The sequence below is a fragment of the Lutra lutra genome, chromosome 8 (assembly GCF_902655055.1).
Source record: "Lutra lutra chromosome 8, mLutLut1.2, whole genome shotgun sequence".
Classification (NCBI taxonomy): Eukaryota; Metazoa; Chordata; class Mammalia; order Carnivora; family Mustelidae; genus Lutra; species Lutra lutra.
This window is the reverse complement of record NC_062285.1, coordinates 16,767,882-16,787,193: the sequence shown is the minus strand read 5'-3', so window position 1 is coordinate 16,787,193 and position 19,312 is coordinate 16,767,882. Positions and strand designations below refer to the sequence as shown.

Sequence of the window (19,312 nt, the reverse complement as noted above, 5' to 3'; positions counted from 1 at the left end):
ATCTTATTTCCATTTTCTGAGATATGATCAATTTGAGCCTCCTTTTAATATCCTTCTACTGGTTTACCTGGGCTACTGCTCAGAGCCATTAAAAGTTATGCATGGGCATATCAAGCAAAAATACTTTAAGGTAGTGGTTCTCAAAGTGTGGCCTGAGGACCCCTGGGGTTCCAGGCTCCTCCTCCAGGGAACCCACAAGGTCAAAATTATTTTCCTAACGGTATTAATATTTTATTTGCCTTTTCCACTATCGTGCTCTCACAAATGTTCAGGGCAGTTTTCTAGGAGCGACAGGTTATGACATGAATTGTAGAAGCAGATATGAGAATTCAGCTATCATGCATTAAGTCAGGTGTCATAAAGATGTACAAACATATAAAGCAATGACACTATACTCATTAGAGTTTTTGTTTTGAAAAATATACTTCACTTTCTTTTAAATGTTATTTACATTCACATAGAATTGGTTTACCATCTCTCTCAAATAAATAAAATCTTTTTTTTTAAAGATTTTATTTATTTATTTGACAGACAGAGATCACAAGTAGGCAGAGAGGCAGGCAGAGAGAGGAGGAAGCAGGCTCCCTGCTGAGCAGAGAGACTGATGCAGCGCTCGATCCCAGGACCCTGAGATCATGACCTGAGCCAAAGGCAGAGGCTTCAACCCACTGAGCCACCCAGGTGCCCCTCAAATAAATAAAATCTTAAAAAAATAAAAAAGAATTAGCAGATTTTCAGTGCAGGCTCTGAAGACAGAGTGTGCTTCTGTCTTCCCTTGTCTGCTGATCAGCTGGACCAGACCCTGATGGGAGCACCCCATGCAACCCTTTCTCTCCTTTTTATTTGCTGGCAGAGTCTCAGGTTTACGTCCCACAGAATTCAGGGCAGGGTGATCCTATTCCAAGTGCCAAGAGTAACTCTTGTCTGGTCTCAGCCCACCACAAAGATCCCACGCTTCTGGGTAGATTGTTTCAGCAGTGGATATGGAACTTGGTTCTGGCAAGAATGACATGAGGAAAGATCTTTGGGGGGGCTTGGGGTAAAGCTTTTCATGCTCCTACACAGGGGCACTGGAGGAGAGTTTTCCTCCGTGACTCTGAACATTGTCATGTGTGGAAGTGATGCCAAGAAGTGCCACAGCCATCTGGTGACCACAAGTAGTGCCACAGCCATCTGGTGACCACAAGTGGGGCCAGCCAAAGGGCAAAGCCAGTACATAGATGATGAGTTTTAAAACAAACAAAAATACAGAAATAATTTTGACTAACAACTTAGTTTAGCTATTGACTCAACTAGCTCTAAAACCTGTCATACCTCTGGCCTTCCTGCAATGTCATATAATAAATGCACCAACGTGAGAGCTTCTGTCGATCAGAGCTAAAAGCATGCCGATACCCTAGCTATGTGACATTATGTAAATTATGTAACCTCTCTGTGCCTTAGTTTCCTCTTGTGAAAAACAAGAGTCCCTATTTCATAGATATTGTCAGGATTATTGTGTTGATATCTAGAAGTACTTGGAATGATGCATGTCACATAGTAAGTCCTCAAGAAATGCTAACTTTTGTCGGTGCTGGGGAGGTAGTTGTCACTTTCAACTACGGTGTTCTGAAGTATCATCATTTTTTCATCATGTTTGTAAAAAACTATTGAAGTATAGTCATATTCAACCAAGAAAGACTAAGTTTAAATTTATATTAATGTTTAACACTTAATATAATGATTTTCGATTAGCCCCACTCAGTTTTCAACTAATCTTCTATACATTCATCAATATCAACCCCTTAACAAAGCTCATCAGTAGCGTTCTCCAACGGGCAGGGAACAGCAGTAACGTTGTATATCTCAGTTTCAACTAATATTTCTGGTGCTTTTCCACAGAAAATTCTATTTTAGATTTGCTCTAATTTCATTTTAGGAGCCTACATTGTTTTTTTTTTTCTCACTATCAGACTACTGTTGGAAGAGGCAATCTCCTTGGACCCCGAGTGGCCCTGCACATTCCTTCTGCATATGCCAAGAATGCAAAATCCTGACCACTCTTTACACAGGCCATTCTCAGAATTGTGTTTACATTGAGCAACCTTCAAGGATGAGGTAATGCCTGTCTACTGCCAAGAAGCAGGCTGGTACTCTTTACTATGGAAGTGGGGAGCTCAGGGATCCCTTCCTTTAATGCAACACTCTGAGTGTATACGTATCCATGACGGGTCTTTGGTGTCACCCTCATGGCACTGAGAGGCATGGCAAATCAACACAAATGAATACAAAGGTCTGGATACTGTTTCTGCGATGATGATAAAATCTTTTGTTTTTGACCCAGGAGTCTTGGGTCTTCTGCTAACGGCCATGAGTCTTGGGTCTTCTGCTAACGGCCATGAGACAAGCAAACTTGTTAGCTTATATGTAGGGTAACATCTCACACACTACAGAGTCTTGACCCACAAAGTCCTCTCAATAAATTGTATTGAATTTTTAATTTTAATTTTTTTAAAGCTTTTTACTTATTTAAGTGATCTCTACACCCAATATGGGGCTCAAACTCATGACCCCAAGATCAAGAGCTGTTAGTTCTTCTAAGCCAGCCAGGCACCCCCATATCGAATTTTTTTAAGACTAAGATATAGTAATTAACTAGAAAGATCGTCAACATTTAAAGCTTTGTCCATATAAGATTTGTAACCATTTTCAAAAATCATGTGTGAAAACTACCACTAAATTATAATTATTATGTTAAAAATAAGTATGATAATGGACTACACTATAGAAATGGATGAATCATATGACCAGTTATAATAAAAGTTTTAAAACATATGTTTTCAAGCAGTTTATAAGAAATAAGAGAAAACCAATTTATAAGTGGTGATTACATAAAATTTCAGGGAAAATGTTTTTGATACCTTCAAAGGATGACAACTATTATTTATTTATTTATTTATTTATTTATTTGACAGACAGAGATCACAAGTAGGCAGAGAGGCAGGCAGAGAGAGAGGAGGAAGCAGGCTCCCCGCCGAGAAGAGAGCCTGAAGAGCCTGACACGGGGCTCGATCCCAGGACCCTAGGATCATGACCCGAGCCAAAGGCAGAGGCTTCAACCCACTGAGCCACCCAGGCTCCTCGGACGACAACTATTATTGATAACAAATTGTACATGTCGCAGGTCTTTTTCCTAGAACACGTTTTACAGAAATTCTTTTTATACATTTGGAAAATCTTTTAAAACACAACATAAAAATAAAAATCATTATATTTTCAAACAAGTATCCCACAAAATATAGACAACAAACATTTCCTAAAATTACTACAAGCCTCCAAATTTTTATCTTTTTCATCTATCATTCCCATGGTCCCTAAAGGTATCTTACTAACACTCAGGATGTTTTACTATCCTGCTATAAAGACTTTGATAGCCTTCCCTGTCCAAGACAACGAAATTCAGTCTGCTTATTCTGACCTCCAAAATATGGGTGCAAACTACTTGTCTGAGCTTCGTGCATTTAACAAAGAATAACTGAGTATCTAACGTTTGCCAGGCACTGTTTCTGGCACCAAAGATAACAGGAGTGGACAAGTCCAAGTTTTTGTTCTCATGGAACTTACATGCTAAAGGGAGAGACAACCAGTAAGCAAGTAAACAAAAATACATTATATATTCTGAAGCAGTGGTAAACTCCCCTCTCATTACATATGCCTGATGTACCATACTCACCTATTAAATGTTCTCAAAACATATCTATACCTGGGCAGTACCCTCAACCTAAGATACAGTCTTCCCACAGTTCCACTTATTAAAGTCATACATAGGCACTTTCTTTTCCATTTTCCTATTCCATCCTTGCCTTTCCCTTGCCAGAGTGGAGAAATCAGCATGGGGTCAATGACATGAGTGAATTTCTCCATGGTGAGAAAGGTTGAGAGCCATGAAGAGGAAAAGGCCAATGGGCTAGTAGCCAAGAATGTTGTAGGGTAATGTCACAAACAGGAGCAGTAGCACAGAGCCAGCATGACTGGGAGATGGGGTACGTAAATGTAATAAACGTAAAAAAGAAAAGAAATGAGGAAAATAGAGCATCAGCAGTTGGCAATCACCAGCGAGGTGACTCATTAAGGTGGGAGTCATCAATAACAGGTAAGGCTGGTCAGTGGAATTTTGATTAAGAAAAGGAAACTTTTTCAAGAAATTAAAAATAGGATACTTTATATACTAGCAATCCCATTTCTGGGTATATATCCAAAGGAAATTAAGTCATTATCTCAATATTTACAACCCCAGGTTCATTGAAACATTATTCAAAATAGCCAAGGCAGGGGCACCTAGGTGGCTCAGTGGGTTAAAGCCTCTGCCTTTGGCTCAGGTCATGATCCCAGGGTCCTGGGATTGAGTCCCGTATCAGGCTCACTGCTCAGCAGGGACCCTGGTTCCCCCTCTCGGCCTGCCTCTCTGTCTACTTGTGATCTGTGTCAAATAAATAAATAAAATCCTTAAAAAAAGATAGCCAAAGCATGGAAATAACCCAAGTGCTCATTAATGGATAAATGGGTAAGGAAAATGTAATGTTTATATACAATGGAATATTCTTCCACCTTAAAAAAAGGAAGGAAATCCTGCCATTTGTGACAACATAGATGAACACCAAGGGCATTATACTAAGTAAAATAAGTTAGACAGAGGAAAATAAATATTGTATTGTCTCATTTATAGAGAGAGTTTAAAAAACCCAAACTCACAAAAACAGAGAGTTGATTGGTGGTTGCAGAGGCTGAGAAGTGGGGAAATGGGGAGGTGTTGGTCAAAGGGTACTGGGAGCAACGTATAGCACATTTGTGTGCGCTACTTCAACCCATTTTCCAAGTCACAGGTAAGGCTGCCAGTTTTTCTGGGAGCCTGGAATAAAAGAAATCTAGAGTAGTACAAGCTGTTCTTCCACTCGGCATTGTGATCCAGCAGACAATGGCACTATTTGTCTATGACAAATAGAGGAATTATCTGTGATCTTCTGGCAAGCGCCACTAAGAAAATCATAGCAGAGATGTCTAGGATTTTCGAGCAGATCTTCTGCCTTCTTGTATAGATCACTATCATTCTTTTGAAAAACAGACCTGGCTTGCTATTGAGCCTGGAAAAGACTGAATGCCTGAACATGAGTCATCAGGCCTGAGTTTCCCATGATAAACTGGGTTTTATCTGACCCACCAAACCATAAAATTGGGCATGAGCAGCTTTAGTCTCATAAGATGGAAGTGACATAAAACACCAGGCTCAAGCAGAAGGAAAGACATTTCCAGGAGCCCTTAGCCCCTGCTCCATTGCCTCTTCCCCCTGAATCCATAGGTACAGCCTCATGGGAAGTTTCTGTCTGATCAGTTGACTGAGGAAGGAAAGACTCAGGCCTGGTTAACAGGAGGTGCTGTCGTCCGAAGGGGGATACCTACAGTCCCACAGCCCCGCTCAGAGGTGACCCTGAAGGACAGCCGTGAAGGAAAATCCTTCCTCTGAAGAGAATTAAAGTGGTACATTCACCTGTTTACTTTTCTGAATGAGAGCTCGCCAGAATTGTGTCTCTGTATTAATTTATGCACTGTTGCTAAAATTTTAAGTGGATAATGGCCAGGAACTTGGAAGGAAGAAGACTGAGAGACTGGTGACAAGAAAGTCTGGGGAAGAGTTCTGCGGGGCACAGGTTAGGGGCGCCTGGGTGGCTCTGTTGAAGCATCTAACTCAAGTTTTGGCTCAGGTCAAGATCTTAGGGTCCTGAGATTAAGCCCCACATCGGGCTCTGGTGCTCAGTGCAGAGTCGGCTTGAGAGTATCTCTCTCCCTTTGCCCCTCCCCCCCACTCATGCTCTCTAAATAAATAAATAAAGTTTTTTAAAAAATAAAAGAGTGGGCACAGGCTATAAAGATTCTTGTGCTCCATTTGGATACTCACCAAAGGGCATCCATCACAGAGAAAGTGTTCAGTGATGAAGCAGGTCAAATGAGACACTCTGGATAGCAGTTAGTTTCTGCAACCATCCCAGGGCTCGCTCAGTGGCCCTTGAACGAAATGGCAATGGTGGCAGGGATGGAGTTCAACAACACGGACTTCACCTTACCAAGTCTGGCCTGGCTGCGGCAAGCACTGAATGCCTCAGCCAACAACAGAGATCAACAGTGAGTCCCTAATATGCCAATATTAACCAGTGGGGATAGCCAGCCACCTGGTGGCCGCCTGGTAACACTAAACCTCTGTCATCAGCCTCCCTGGCGTAGACGTACGTATTCTATGGCAATATCTACATATGGATATGACTAGCGATATGGATTTGTATTCCCCGACCATAATGCATCTGCCAGAACCACCATCCATTGCAAAATGCCTTATCCACCATCGTGACATCGTGCACATCTTCACTTCTGATAAAAGTGCTCATTTCATAGCAAAAGAAGTGCAGCAATGGGCTCATGCCCTTGGAGATGATGGGTCTTATCACATATCCCATCACCCAGTACGGGCTGGCCCCTCAAAGCTTACTGAGGATTTAATTATGGCAGTTGTGAGACAGATCCATGAAAAGATGTGTTTCTGTCTTACAGGATGCAGTTATGCTTTGAATCAGTATGGGCTGCTGTCTCTCCCACGGCTACAGGTCTGTCCAGGAACCCAGAGACAGAAGTGGAGGCGACTCCTCTCTCTCTTATACCTAATAACCAGCTCCCATAAAGTATTACTTTATGATCTGCTGGCTTGGAGGTCTTTTTTTTTTTTTTTTTTTTTAAAGATTTTATTTATTTATTTGACAGAGAGAGAGATCACAAGTAGACGGAGAGGCAGGCAGAGAGAGAGAGAGAGAGAGAGAGAAGCAGGCTCCCCGCTGAGCAGAGAGCCCGATGCGGGGCTCGATCCCAGGACCCTGAGATCATGACCCGAGCCGAAGGCAGCGGCTTAACCCTCTGAGCCACCCAGGCGCCCCAGGCTTGGAGGTCTTAATTCTCAGGGGAAGAATGTTTTCATCCAGAAATACAATAGTTCCATTGAATTAAATGAGATTTAATTGAACTGATAGTTCACCACCTGGTAGTCCTTTGGCCGTTGAACCAGAAGGCAGAGAATGGGGTCTGGCTGAAGTGACTGATTCTGAGTATGAAGGAGCAAGTGGGTTGTCGGTATACAACGGAGTCAGTGAACACTATGTCTGGAACCCAGGGGATCCTCTGGGGTGCTTCTTTGCATTTCCATACTTGTCATAAGCATGCTGTGGAGACGCACACATGAGTTGTGTCTTTCCACAATGTCAGCGTTAGTCAATCATAAAGCAAAGTTAAATCACAATTGTTTAAAAGATTTTATTTATTTATTTGACAGACAGAGATCACAAGTACGCAGAGAGGCAGGCAGAGAGAGAGGAGGAAGCAGTCTCCCTGCTGAACAGAGAGCCCAATGCAGGGCTCGATCCCAGGACCCTGAGATCATGACCTGAGCCGAAGGCAGAGGCTTAACCCACTGAGCCACCCCGTACCCCCAAATCGCAATTATAAAGCAGGTTCAGGATTCTAGACTCAGAGACATTTCACCCTGTCATCAAACTTGGCTGCCTACAGAGCACACAAAGCAGGACAGAAGACAAGCCACATGACAAACAGGATTAGAAAGGCTTAGGAAATTAAGGACCCAAACATGAAGTCAGTCTATGGGCATGTGGTTGAGATGACGCCCGGATCTGGTCTGGGTCAGCTCCCGGCACTCACTGCCTCTGATGTTCAAGCAGGGAAGGTTCTCGGTTCTGTCTGGAGATCCATCAGGCACAGCCTTCGGCGGCAGTTACCTTTTTTAAGTGGTCGGACACAGAGGGGCCTGAAGAGTCCCACGGTGTTCTGGCAGAATCCTTCCCTGCGTAAAGGGACTGAATTGGGTGTGGGTCTCCGCAGGCCTCTGGCGTCAGCTGACGTGGGTCCTGGCACTGTCTCCCAGCTGCACTACTTTGTCTGTCTGCGTCACTGCTTGACAGGCCCGCCTGACGTGAGACTCCATTTTGCTCTCTACATTGCCACAGGGGAGCAGAATTTGCCACCCTCAAATGCACCTCTTTGGCAGAAGGACTGTCTTGAGGTAGGTATTTCAAAGGACCAGCACGCATAGGAGAAGCTCTGAAAACACAGTAGAAGTCACCCTTTTGTAAGGGACGCGTACATTTATAAGGGGTATCTCCATCTGTAAGCCTGTCTCCCCCGCTGAACCAGGAAGAGAGGACCACTCCATCTCCAGAAATTGAACAAGGACTTCAATGTCCATAACAACAGCGCCCTCCTTTTCCTGGGCTTTGCTTGACAACCTCCCATAATGGCTCCCCCCTCACCCTCCAACAATGTCTTTGCCTTTAGGTGGAGATGATATGAAAAGTGGTAGCTTGGGCCATTTCGGGGAGTTACTAAATGTTCCTAGGTATCTTGCATGTATACAGGAGGTATACATGTTATTAAACTTCTCTTTGTTTTTCTCCTGTTAATCTTTTATTACAGGGAGTCTCAGCCAAGAACCTGAAGGGTAGAGGGAACATTTTTAAATTTATTTTTAAAGATTTTTTAAAAATTTATTTATTTGACAGACAGAGAGAACAAGTACACAGAGAGGCAGGCAGAGAGATAGGAGGAAGCAGGCTCCCTGCTGAGCAGACAGCCCGATGATGCCCCAGGACCCTGAGATCATGACCCGAGCCGGAGGCAGAGGCCTTAACCCACTGAGCCACCCAGGCACCCCTAAAGATTTTAAAGTAATCTCTACACCTAACCTGGGGCTTGAACTCACAACCCTGAGATCAAGAGTTGCAGGCTCCACTGATGGAGTCAGCCAGGCACCCAAGGAGGGTTATTTTTGAGAACCCAGAACCTTCAGGAATGAAGATTTGGATCTCCCAGCTGGGTGAGGAACCTTAGTCTGCCTGTATCTTTCAGCTGCTCAACAAGCCACCCAGTGGCCCAGCTCCGGCCAGCACCCTCTGACAAGTTTCTCAGCCACCAGCCGAGTCCTCTCCCAAGACATCTTGATCTCTGCCTTGGGTGGCAGTGGGATGGAGGGGGAGTGAGGGTCTTCTGAGTTCTTACTTCCTTTCTTGTTTACTCTTCTCCTGCCTTGGGGATCACAGCTCCATTCTGCGTTTGCTATTACAAGACCCCAAAGAGGCCTTTACTGCCCTTTACTAGTTAAAAATGCTGCTTCTTCTTCGTTTTTTTTCCCCAATACTTCTTAATATTTAATAAGGAACAGGAAATATTTCCCCATTCACATACTGGTGAGGTTTCTGGCTCCGGTCTAGATCCTGAGTGCTAGATCATCATCATAAATACAAACAGTCACTTAACCTGTTTCCTTATATTCTACAACACTGCACATTTAACAGACCTCAAGCTTCATTCCTCCTTGTCTACAAATGCAATCCTTTAGCCTCCCCAATGCCAAGCAACTCCTTTTAACTATACAACTTCATCTTTCTTTAAGCTTGAACATGTATGTTCTTTCTTTTCCATTTTAAGCAAAAAATCTATTGTGGGCAGTAGGTTTAGGGAATGTGGGTAGCTATTATGAATATATAATGTTACATGTCAATTACATATCAATAAAGCTGGAAAAAATAAAAGTGTAAGAAAACCACCCCAAATACATATATTTTCAGGATATGATTTAAAACTTGGAATAATGTTTTTAGTTATTCCTAATATAGTATCCTAATATTATAACACTACAATATTTTAAAATCAAATCCAAAAATGTGATAGATACCTCCTACAGAGTTAATTATATTAAGCGTTATTTATTGAGTGCTTAACTTGTCCCATGTGGTTTGTTAAGATATATGCACTAACACACGCATTTTCCCTTCAGGTCATCCTCCCAATAATCTCATAAGAGAGAGACTGACTTTCTTGTTTCAAAGATACAGAGCTCGAGGTTTGAAGAGAGGAAAGAACTCTTCTAAAATCATAAGCCTGGGGGCTCCTGGGTGGCTCAGTGGGTTAAAGCCTCTGCCTTCGGCTCAGGTCATGATCCCAGGGTCCTGGGATAGAGCCCCGCATCGGGCTCTCTGCTCAGCGGAGAGCCTGCTTCCTCCTCTCTCTCTGTCTGCCTCTCCGCTTACTTGTGATATCTCTCTGTCAAATAAATAAAATAAAATCTTTTAAAAAATAAAAAAAATTAAAAAAAAAATAAAATCATAAGCCTGAAGGGACAATTCCCAATTCTCCATCCCTAGGGAGAAAAGGCTCATGGCTCTAAGTTCCCTTGAGTCTTAAATTTTGTATAGCTCAGAAAGATCTGGCTCATTCAGAATCTAAGTGAGACATGAAGGTTCATTCTTCAGTTTCCCGTCAAATTCCAAATGTCTCTGATTTTAAATGGCAACCTCCTTGCCTAGAATGAAACCCACATCACAACAAATTAGCTAAGTGGCTCCTACACAGGCCTTATTTATAATCCCGGCAATTCGATTTCTGAATAATGGCTTAGTTGTTATGCATAAAATACAGTCTTGGAAAGATGACAATTATGTTTTTTGAATAAACTAGATAGGAAATTAACATGTAAATTTAGCACAGAAAACAGACCCATGAATATTTATTAATAGAATGCAATGACACTTCTGACTGGATCCCAGAATAATCTATCCTAACAAATGCTTATTAACGAATTAGAGAAAATGGTATTAGGTGTGCTAAACTTTCGCTATGGTGTACTGTTCAATTTTAAATAAGGAAAACACTGCTTCCCTCTTTTCCTCTTCAAAGAAGACACGTCTCTTTGTCACTCCCACTTCCTAGGTGATCTCACCAAGCCCTCCACCCCTACAACCTTCTTTGTGCTAATTACTCCCAAACTGATAGAGCCAGTCTGGACCTCTCTTCTGAACATCCGACTTGAAGGGTAGCAGAATATGGCACCCCAAAATATGCCTCTTTGGCACAAGGATTATTTTGAGCTAATTATTTTGAGAACTGCAGACACAGGAGTAGTTCTGCAAACAAAGTAGAAGTTACTCCTTTGGAAGAGAAATTTACATTAATGAAGGATAGCCCCATTTGTAAGAGGAATTTGTAAATTCCTCTATACCAGGAAGAAAAGGATGAGTAAATCACAGGAGAATCTTATCAATAAAGAAGGCACCAATTAAAATCTGCATAACAGCCCTACTTCTGTTTACTGTGCTTTTCCTGGCAACTTTCCATAACTCACCCCCCTCAACCCAATCCCCATCCTTTGTCTTTAGGTGATGGTATTTAAAGGGGTGGCTTGGGCCATTTTGGGAGTTACTCTGTTTTCCTGGTTATCTCCTATGATTACAAGAGGCATACATGCTATTAAACTCCTATTTTATTCTACTCCTATTAATCTGTCTTTTATAATGATGTTGATCTCATCCAAGAACCTACAAGGGCAAAGCAAAAATTATTTCTACCCCATCTCCTAACCGGTGTCTCTGTTTCTGCCCTTATCTTCATTATAACTTATTATCAAAACAGCAGCCAGAGTATCCTGTTGAAAGATTCATTCTATCAAATCATTCGTCTGCACAATCCCCCCTCATGGCTTCCCATCTGTGACAGTATGATTTATAATAAGAAATAAATATTTTGGTCTTCATCCACAGTTCCTGCCTCAAAGCTCCCAAGAATCTTAGAATTTCCTAAATGACCTGAGCAATGGGATCATCTCTTGTTATATTCGGTATTTGTCCTCAGTTCCTGAAATAGTCTCTGTGGAAAAAGGTGAACTGTGGGTCTTTTGTAATTCATAACATACTCCTTTGAACCAGGGCTGAGTCCATGTTAAATGGGGGCACTTTTGGAAAGCCCCTAAGGATGGAGTCTGGTTGCCAGGGAAACCAACCACAATTAGAGGGTGGGACCAGTCAGTCCCACTCCTACATCCACCTCTGGAGGGGAAGGAGGTTAGACCCAAACACCAAAAGCCAATGATTTCATCAATTTGGCCTATGTAATGAAGCTTCCATAAAAACCTCTGAACTACAAGTTTCATCGAGCTTCTTGGTGGGTGAAGCAGAACACATCTGGGACCCAGGAGGGCGGCACACTCCAAACTCCATGGGGACAGAAGCTTCTGTGCTCCAGACCCTTCAAGACCACACCCTAAGAATCTCTTTGTCTGGCCTTTCATTTGTATCCTTTAATATTCTTTGTAACAAACTAGTCACCTGTAGGTAAATTGGTTTTCTGAGTTCTATGAGTGGCTCCAGGAAATTAACTGAACCCACAGCAGGGGTTATAGGAACCTTTCACTTCAGGCCGAATGGTCAGAAGCACAGGTAACAACCTTGACTTGCAATTGCCATCTGAGCGGGGGACAGTCTTATAGGACTGGGCCCTTCACCTGTGCTATGTGACGCCTGTCTCTAGGTAGCAGAGTGTCAGAATTGAGTTAAACTGTGGGACAGCCAGTCAGTGACATTGCCTGGCATGGTCCCCTTACTTCTCACCTCTCCCCTACTGTCCCCTTCTCCCTGGGCTCCAGCCACACGGGGCTCCTTGCTGGGCCTGCGACACCCGGGCCCACCCCTTCCTGCCTCCTGTTCTTTGGCTGGAACACTTCGTTCCCTGATGCATCAGAATGGTTCCTCCGTCAAGCCTGCAGGTCCTCACCCCAACATCATCTCTGAGAAGCTTTCCTGGGCCACAGTATCTAAAATTACAATCCACTTCCCTGCCCCGCATACCAGTGCCTCTGCTCCCTCCCCGCTGTTCCTTCCTTAGCACGTACCACTAACTTCTTTATTACATGCTTTGCTTGCTTATCATTGGTTTCCTGACTAGAATGTAAACTTGACAAAGGCGGGTCTTCAGAGGGTTTGTAGATCGCTGCTTGCCCAGTGCCAAACTCTGCCTGAAATCCAGGACTGCAGTCCCTACTCCAGCCTCTCCCGCTTCCCAGACACCAGCACAGCCCCCTCTAGCACTGTGGGGGAAGAGAAATTAACACTGGCATCAGTGGGTCCTTTGTTCAGGCACTGCGCATTAACTGAGCACCTGGCACCCTCATTCTGACCACTGGGCGTAGCCGGTGTGTTTTGCTGCTGAGCTCCACACCAGGCAAGGCCCAGGAATCCAAGGCAGGAAGTCATTGCTATCAGTAAACAAGCAGAACAGGTTAGACACTGTGCCCCTGTTGTTATTATGGGCCGCTGCCAATAATGTGCTTTCCACAACCACCAATCCTAGGTCTACCCTGATCTATTTTCACAAACACACCCCCTTCCGCTGGTAGCACGGTCTCCCTCGGTCAGTCCCCACCACACGGCCAGTACCACCCTGGTCCTTTCTTCTCACTCTGGAGCCTCAGGGTGTCAGGTTTGTCTCCAAACCAGCCTACCTGGCACGATGGAGCCCTTGACTTAGGGAATTCGAAGTGCTTGCACAATAGCTGACCTAGTGCTGGCCACTTACTGATTTTAACAGGTTTCTGGAAGGAAAAACACATTTTCCCAGACACATCAACTCTACATTATCCAAACAGACAAATGTGGGCAGAGGGGAGCAAAGGATGATGAGAGCAAGGAAATTTAAAGAAAGGATCAAGGGGCACCTGGGTGGCTCAGTGGGTTAAAGCCTTTGGCTCAGGTCATGATCCCAAGGTCCTGGGATCCCAAGGCCCACATCAGGCTCTCTGCTCAGCGGGGAGCCTGCTTCCGCCTCTCTCTCTGCCTGCCTCTCTGCCTACTTGTGATCTCTGTCAAATAAATAAAATCTTAAAAAAAAAAGAAAGAAAGAAAGGAAGGAAGGATGGATGGATGGATCAAGATGATGTTGGCCAACACCTAGAGGGTACTATGTGTACATACATATGGCGCTCTTGCAAACAAGTTACACGGATGCACTCATTTCAGGTTCTCTGAACTACGAAGTAGCACCGTCCAACGCCCTCACGGCTGTCTCCTCATGAGGTAACTGCGACAGAAGTTTTTAAGGAACTCGCCCGACTCAGGGGCCCTGGAGAGGGTCGCAGGATTTGAACCCATGCACTGTGGCTCCAGAGTCCCCGTTCTCAGTTTATGTGAATACACTTAAGAAATCAAACCAGCCGGCCTGCGGGCCTGGAGCGCGGGAGGGAGTCGCGAGAAAGTGGCGCGGGGCGCGTGGTGCCGCGGGGGGCTGACGGACCCGAAGGAAGGGGAGGTGGCGCTGCGGGGGGCGCGGCGGCTGTCTCGGGTCACCTGGGGCTGAACCGGAATTGTTCAATAGTCGACTCGAGGGTTTCGAGGATCTTCCGGCACTCCCGGGTCTCGGGCGTGTCGTCCTCGCTCTCCATCGGAGCCCGGGGCTGGCGGCTGGGGCCGTGGACCTCCCGCGCAGCTGCGGGCTCGCGGGAGTTTCGAGTCCAGAACCCGGCGTCCGTTGCCATGGCGACCCCGGGGGGAGGAGCGGGCGGAGCGCGGGAAGCGGCGGGCGGCGGCGGCGGACAGGACGTGGCCAGCTCCCACGGCCCGCCGGCCTCAGCGCTGCCGGACGAGGCGCTCTCTGTCCCGGACGCTCATGGGCCAGGCCGCCGCTGCAATGTCCCCAGGAAAGCTGGACTCGTCTAGACACCCCTGCGAAGTCCCTCCTTGCCCCAGGCTCTCCTCACCTTGTGTTCTCTGGGGCCTCTGCGCTCAGCTCCCGCCAGGCCGGCGCGCTCACTGGGCTCCTGAGCGTCAACCTTTGCACGCGAGCACCCCTCCCCGCGCTGGGACCCTAGTCTTCCCGGCCTTGCGCTCCTCGCTGGAGGGCAGCCTCGGGGAGGAGGAGGAACAGCGCCCCCTGGTAATAACCTTCCATGCTTAGGACATAATGAGCCTTCGCCCCAGAGCAATGCCAGACTAAGAAGGAAGCGGGCGCCCTGGTGAATTGCCTACACCTGCCCCTCGACCACAGACGTAGGCGCTTCATGGACAAAAAAAAAAAAAAAATCTTTGCAGAAATTAAACGGCCTACATCTCTATTTAATATTGAAGGTCAGAACTCAGGCGTTAAGTTTAAAACTCTACAGGGTAGTGTGGAATTTATCTTTACAAAGTTTCTACAATAATAAACTGCGTAATAATGAAACGGTTGTTCAAATTATGTATCATGTATCTTTTCTAACATCATCGGTATGTCATTTGCTGCATTTGCTGTTTTAGGGCTAAGTATACCCCATTTCTACTTCAATATATGGCCTACAGGAAGACAGAAGATTTTCTCTCATGTGAAAATGAGGTTAGTTTGATATTGGAAGCTCAGAATATAAAAAGAAAGTTACTGTAGCATTAACATAACTCTTATATTGAAAGACAAAATGAAGGCCCCAAACGGAAAAAAAAAAAAAAAATGTAACCAATACCAACATAATCTTCTGTAAAGTTCTGTTTTCCTTTGAGAAGATGGAGAAGAAAAAGTTACTTTTACTCCACATAGATTTTTGTTTTCAAAACCTAACTTCTAAGTCTCTTGAGGGACATTTTACCATATAATCAAAAAGTATTTTAAAAGAGAGAAATGTATGAATCTATAATAAATTATCTTTTCTTAAGTGATTTTTTTCTTACCACAATGCATATAAAAATTTTTAAATAAAGAGATAAATTCCAAGGTAAAATTAAAAACCTAATTTGGTTAGGACCAGGCAAGGTAGTAAAAAAACAGTGATAAGCTGTTGGCTGTTTCATTAATGCAGTTGGAAATGTATATTTTGAAACTGAAGAGGGAGGTCCACCAAGACTTCATGAGTCATTGGTCAGCTCTGTGCTGCCTTTGTTGACTGATATAGACTGCATAGTTACACCATCCCACAAAAACATGAACTGAACAAAACCTCTTTGTTTGAAGCCTTGCTATAGCATATCGCAGAGTTTCAGATTTCAGTGTCTAGGAGACCAAGTTATGAGCATGACTGTTTTTGAAACTATTAACTACGTAACACTTCCCTTGTTGTCAGTTACCTACACTTACCTCTCGGGTGTTCTGTCTTATGAAATTGTTCATTTCAAATCATATTCTCGCCTATAACAACTGGGTTGGGCACTGTCAAACCATCTGTCGTATTAAATCCAGGCTCTTTGTATCATGTGATGAATTAATTGACAGTTTTTAGTGGAAAGCTCATGAGCTCTGGAGTAAACATTTAAAGAAAGAAAGAAAGACTCCCCTGAAATTTAGTTGCTTTAGAACATTGGGCAAGTTATTTAACATTTCAGAGCCTCTTTTTTCTCACCAGTAAAAACTGGATAATGAACTTTTCTCAGGGTGCTTGGCAGTAATCTATAAAGGGGGAAAAGCACACAGCTCTTGTAAGACACAAGACAAATACTAACCAGGCCTTCAAGGAGTGTGTTCCTCCTTTCTAAACCACAACTAAGGATACACCATTTAAAGTCTTCCATTTCTTAAAAGTTGAAAGTCTCATAAGCTAAAATAATTTTTACTTTTTAAATTAACAGGATTTATGGCACAATTTAAAATATTCAACTGCCCCTTCGAAACAAGTATAAATATAATGTATATTTATATTGAAAAGATCACCTACCAATTATTAAAAGTGATAACATCTCAGATTAAATAGCATGAGGATTTGATTAGAGGTCAAGTGCTGACTCTGAACATAGTAATTTATATATTCCAGATGGATATTATCAGTCCTATAGTCTAATAAAAGCCAAGAGGTTTGAGGTTAGGTTTGTAATTTAAATTCTTTCTGGAGTCCTCATATGTAAAGTGCTTATTTTTCTTTTATCACCAGCTATAATCTATGATTATGTGGTGCAGGCTCTGTTAGGTAAACTTGTTTTATGTTCTGCTCCATCCATAACCAAAGTTCTTAAATAAAGGGTTGGGAAAGGAAATAGCAAGGTCTTTAGCCAGGACAATATTATGCGACTAAATCCTGTATGGAAAAACTCCTGAGACTAGAGCATTTTCATGTCTTAAATTTTGCTGCCATGACATAACATATCCACTCTCATAAAAATCCATCAGTAAGTGTCTGTCACGTGGCCAACGCCGAAAACCAAGATGGGAGGCACGGGGGGAGTCTGGGCAGGAGCAGTCTTGATGTGGAATTTGGATCTTGCTGCCAAATGTCCTTGAACATTGTGGTAGAGGATATCTTCTATGTGGAGCTAGTCCAGATGTTTAAAAGGGAGAAGAGTAAAAAATGTGAAGAAAATGGTAGCGCTTTGCCATCTGCAGAAGTGAGTCCCCCTGTGAGAAGATTTGTGACCCTGCTGCTGAAGGAAATTCAGGAAATCTCTCTGTCTCGTCAACAGACTGTGGACAATCTGCATACTTGGAACATAACCGAGCAAGTCTGCAAGGCATGCATTGCAATAGGCAGTGAGTGGCTCGGGAAAGGTAGAGGCCTGATGGAGAGTAAGGAAAGGGCAATTACCATAGTTCATGCAATCTAAGATTTCACCCAAAGATGATAAAGATGCGGATCTTAGAATCGGTGACATAAATAATAAGAATTTATGAGACAAAGACCTCTACTGGGGGCTCCATTTCATCAGACCACGGAGGGATTTACTATCATGAAGAGTAGAACATTCATCAGACTGCCGTAAATTACCTACATAAGACCATGTAGTGCTCTGTTCTTTTTTCCAGGGCCACAAGATAATTCAGATTCTCGGGTACACGGATTCACAAAAAGGACTAAATGTGGATAGCGAACGTGTGGTTTTGGTTGGCGTGAGTATTCCCTATATCCTGACCTAAGTGAACTGATAAGATACAGTATTTAGACCTTCCACAGGAGGACTCGACTCGTTTCCCCAAAACGAACCACCAGGTGAGGCTTTGCCTGGATGCTTAGCTTGGCTCTCCCACTAGTGCTCCTGGTATAGCAACACTAACACCCCTCATTGTCTTTACGTTCAAAATCTATCTGAGAAATGTGGTAATTTCTAACATTCTAATTCTAATCTAACATTTCTAACATTCTAATTTAGCAATTTTGAGGACTCATGGGGATATAGGACATAGGCAAATACAGTAGTGTGAAATTCGGGTTTGTTATCATTATACCTGTTTATTTACCTAGAAATGTTTCAGTGTGCCCTCAGAGGGACGTGTGTGACGTGGGTTCTGCTATACCAAGGTCCTGATCAAAAGTGCACAGTCAAGGGGTTTAGTCAGTTAAGCATAGTGGCTTAGTCAGTTAAGCCTCTGCCTTCTGCTCAGGTCATGATCTCAGGGTCCTGGGCTGGAGTCTCGCATTGGGCTCCCTGCTCAGTGGGGAGTCTGCTTCTCCCTCTTAAAATCTTTTAAAATCTTAAAAAAAAGAAAAAGGAGTGCACAGTCCAGGAATGATACCCCCACTGTTAATCAAGTCAGGAAGTCCACACTTCAGAAGGGACTACTGCAAGCCCTTCTGTTAACTGTTCTAGATCAACGAGCCACCACTATGCTTGTTAATGTACTGAATATCAGCAGAGGGTTTTTACTGGGGAATGGCGTGGCCTATTGACTAGTACAGTAGCTGTTAAAAGTGGGCTCGAATTGGTGAATTTAAAGATCTCCAAGATACGTAGGTCAGCCAAAATAGTTCAGAATTCCTCCCACTTTCCAGGAACAGTCTGCAAGAGTCTTGTGGAAGCTGGAACTTAAACCCTGAGGGATGGGGCTTTGAGCTTGATCCCCTGCCAGGCTTCTGTCCAGCCTTTGCTTTTTGTAATGGCCTGATGCCTACTAACAGGACATGGGATCTCGCTTGAAGGGAATCATTCATGCTGCTGGTAGTTCACCTGAAAGTATAGAAAGGTAGGCTTCTGGAGACCTCCACAAACAGGCTGCATAAAGTGTTTGGGGTCTGCTTGCATGGGAGGGATTTAAAAATAAATGTGGGAGACTGGCTTTCAGTATAAGCGGAGAGCAAGGTGTTGGGGACACAGCTAGTCTTTACCTTCGTCAAACTTCCTTAAAAAATACAGCATCAGTACAAAGAATTGCCTGTGACCAAACTAGGTCAGTTATCTAGGAAGCCAGAAGAAAGAATAAAAGCTTCTTTAATGTAACTGATTTTGATATGTAAGATCTGTATCTGTTTAATTCAACCTTGTGTTCCCAGCCCAACCTAGGGCCGCCCACGTAGTAAATGTTCAATACATATTTGTCAAATGAATCAGTGGTGGAGAAATTCTGAATAAGTTTCTTCAAAGAGCGATTCCTAAAACATTGTGCATCTCAGAGGTGGGCATTAGAGAATTAGGCAGGAAAATACTGTTAGCTGCTATTTCTAGGTGGGGAGAGATTAATTCAAGCTGCCAATCTTGATGGCTGCAGGAAATCCTACACCCCATGGTAGTGGGAGAAG

At 43.7% G+C, this 19,312-nt stretch overlaps 1 protein-coding gene across 1 annotated transcript in view; it reads right to left on the bottom strand.

Annotated features, from left to right (window-relative positions):
• C8H10orf67 (chromosome 8 C10orf67 homolog) overlaps positions 1-14,533 on the bottom strand; it is a 158,705-nt gene extending 144,172 nt beyond the window's left edge. The window contains exon 1 of the mRNA XM_047743397.1: positions 14,199-14,533. Within this exon, the coding sequence (XP_047599353.1) occupies positions 14,199-14,386 (188 nt within the window). The 5' untranslated portion in view covers positions 14,387-14,533. The remainder of the gene's footprint in view (positions 1-14,198) is intronic.
• Between the last annotated feature and the right edge of the window lie 4,779 nt (positions 14,534-19,312).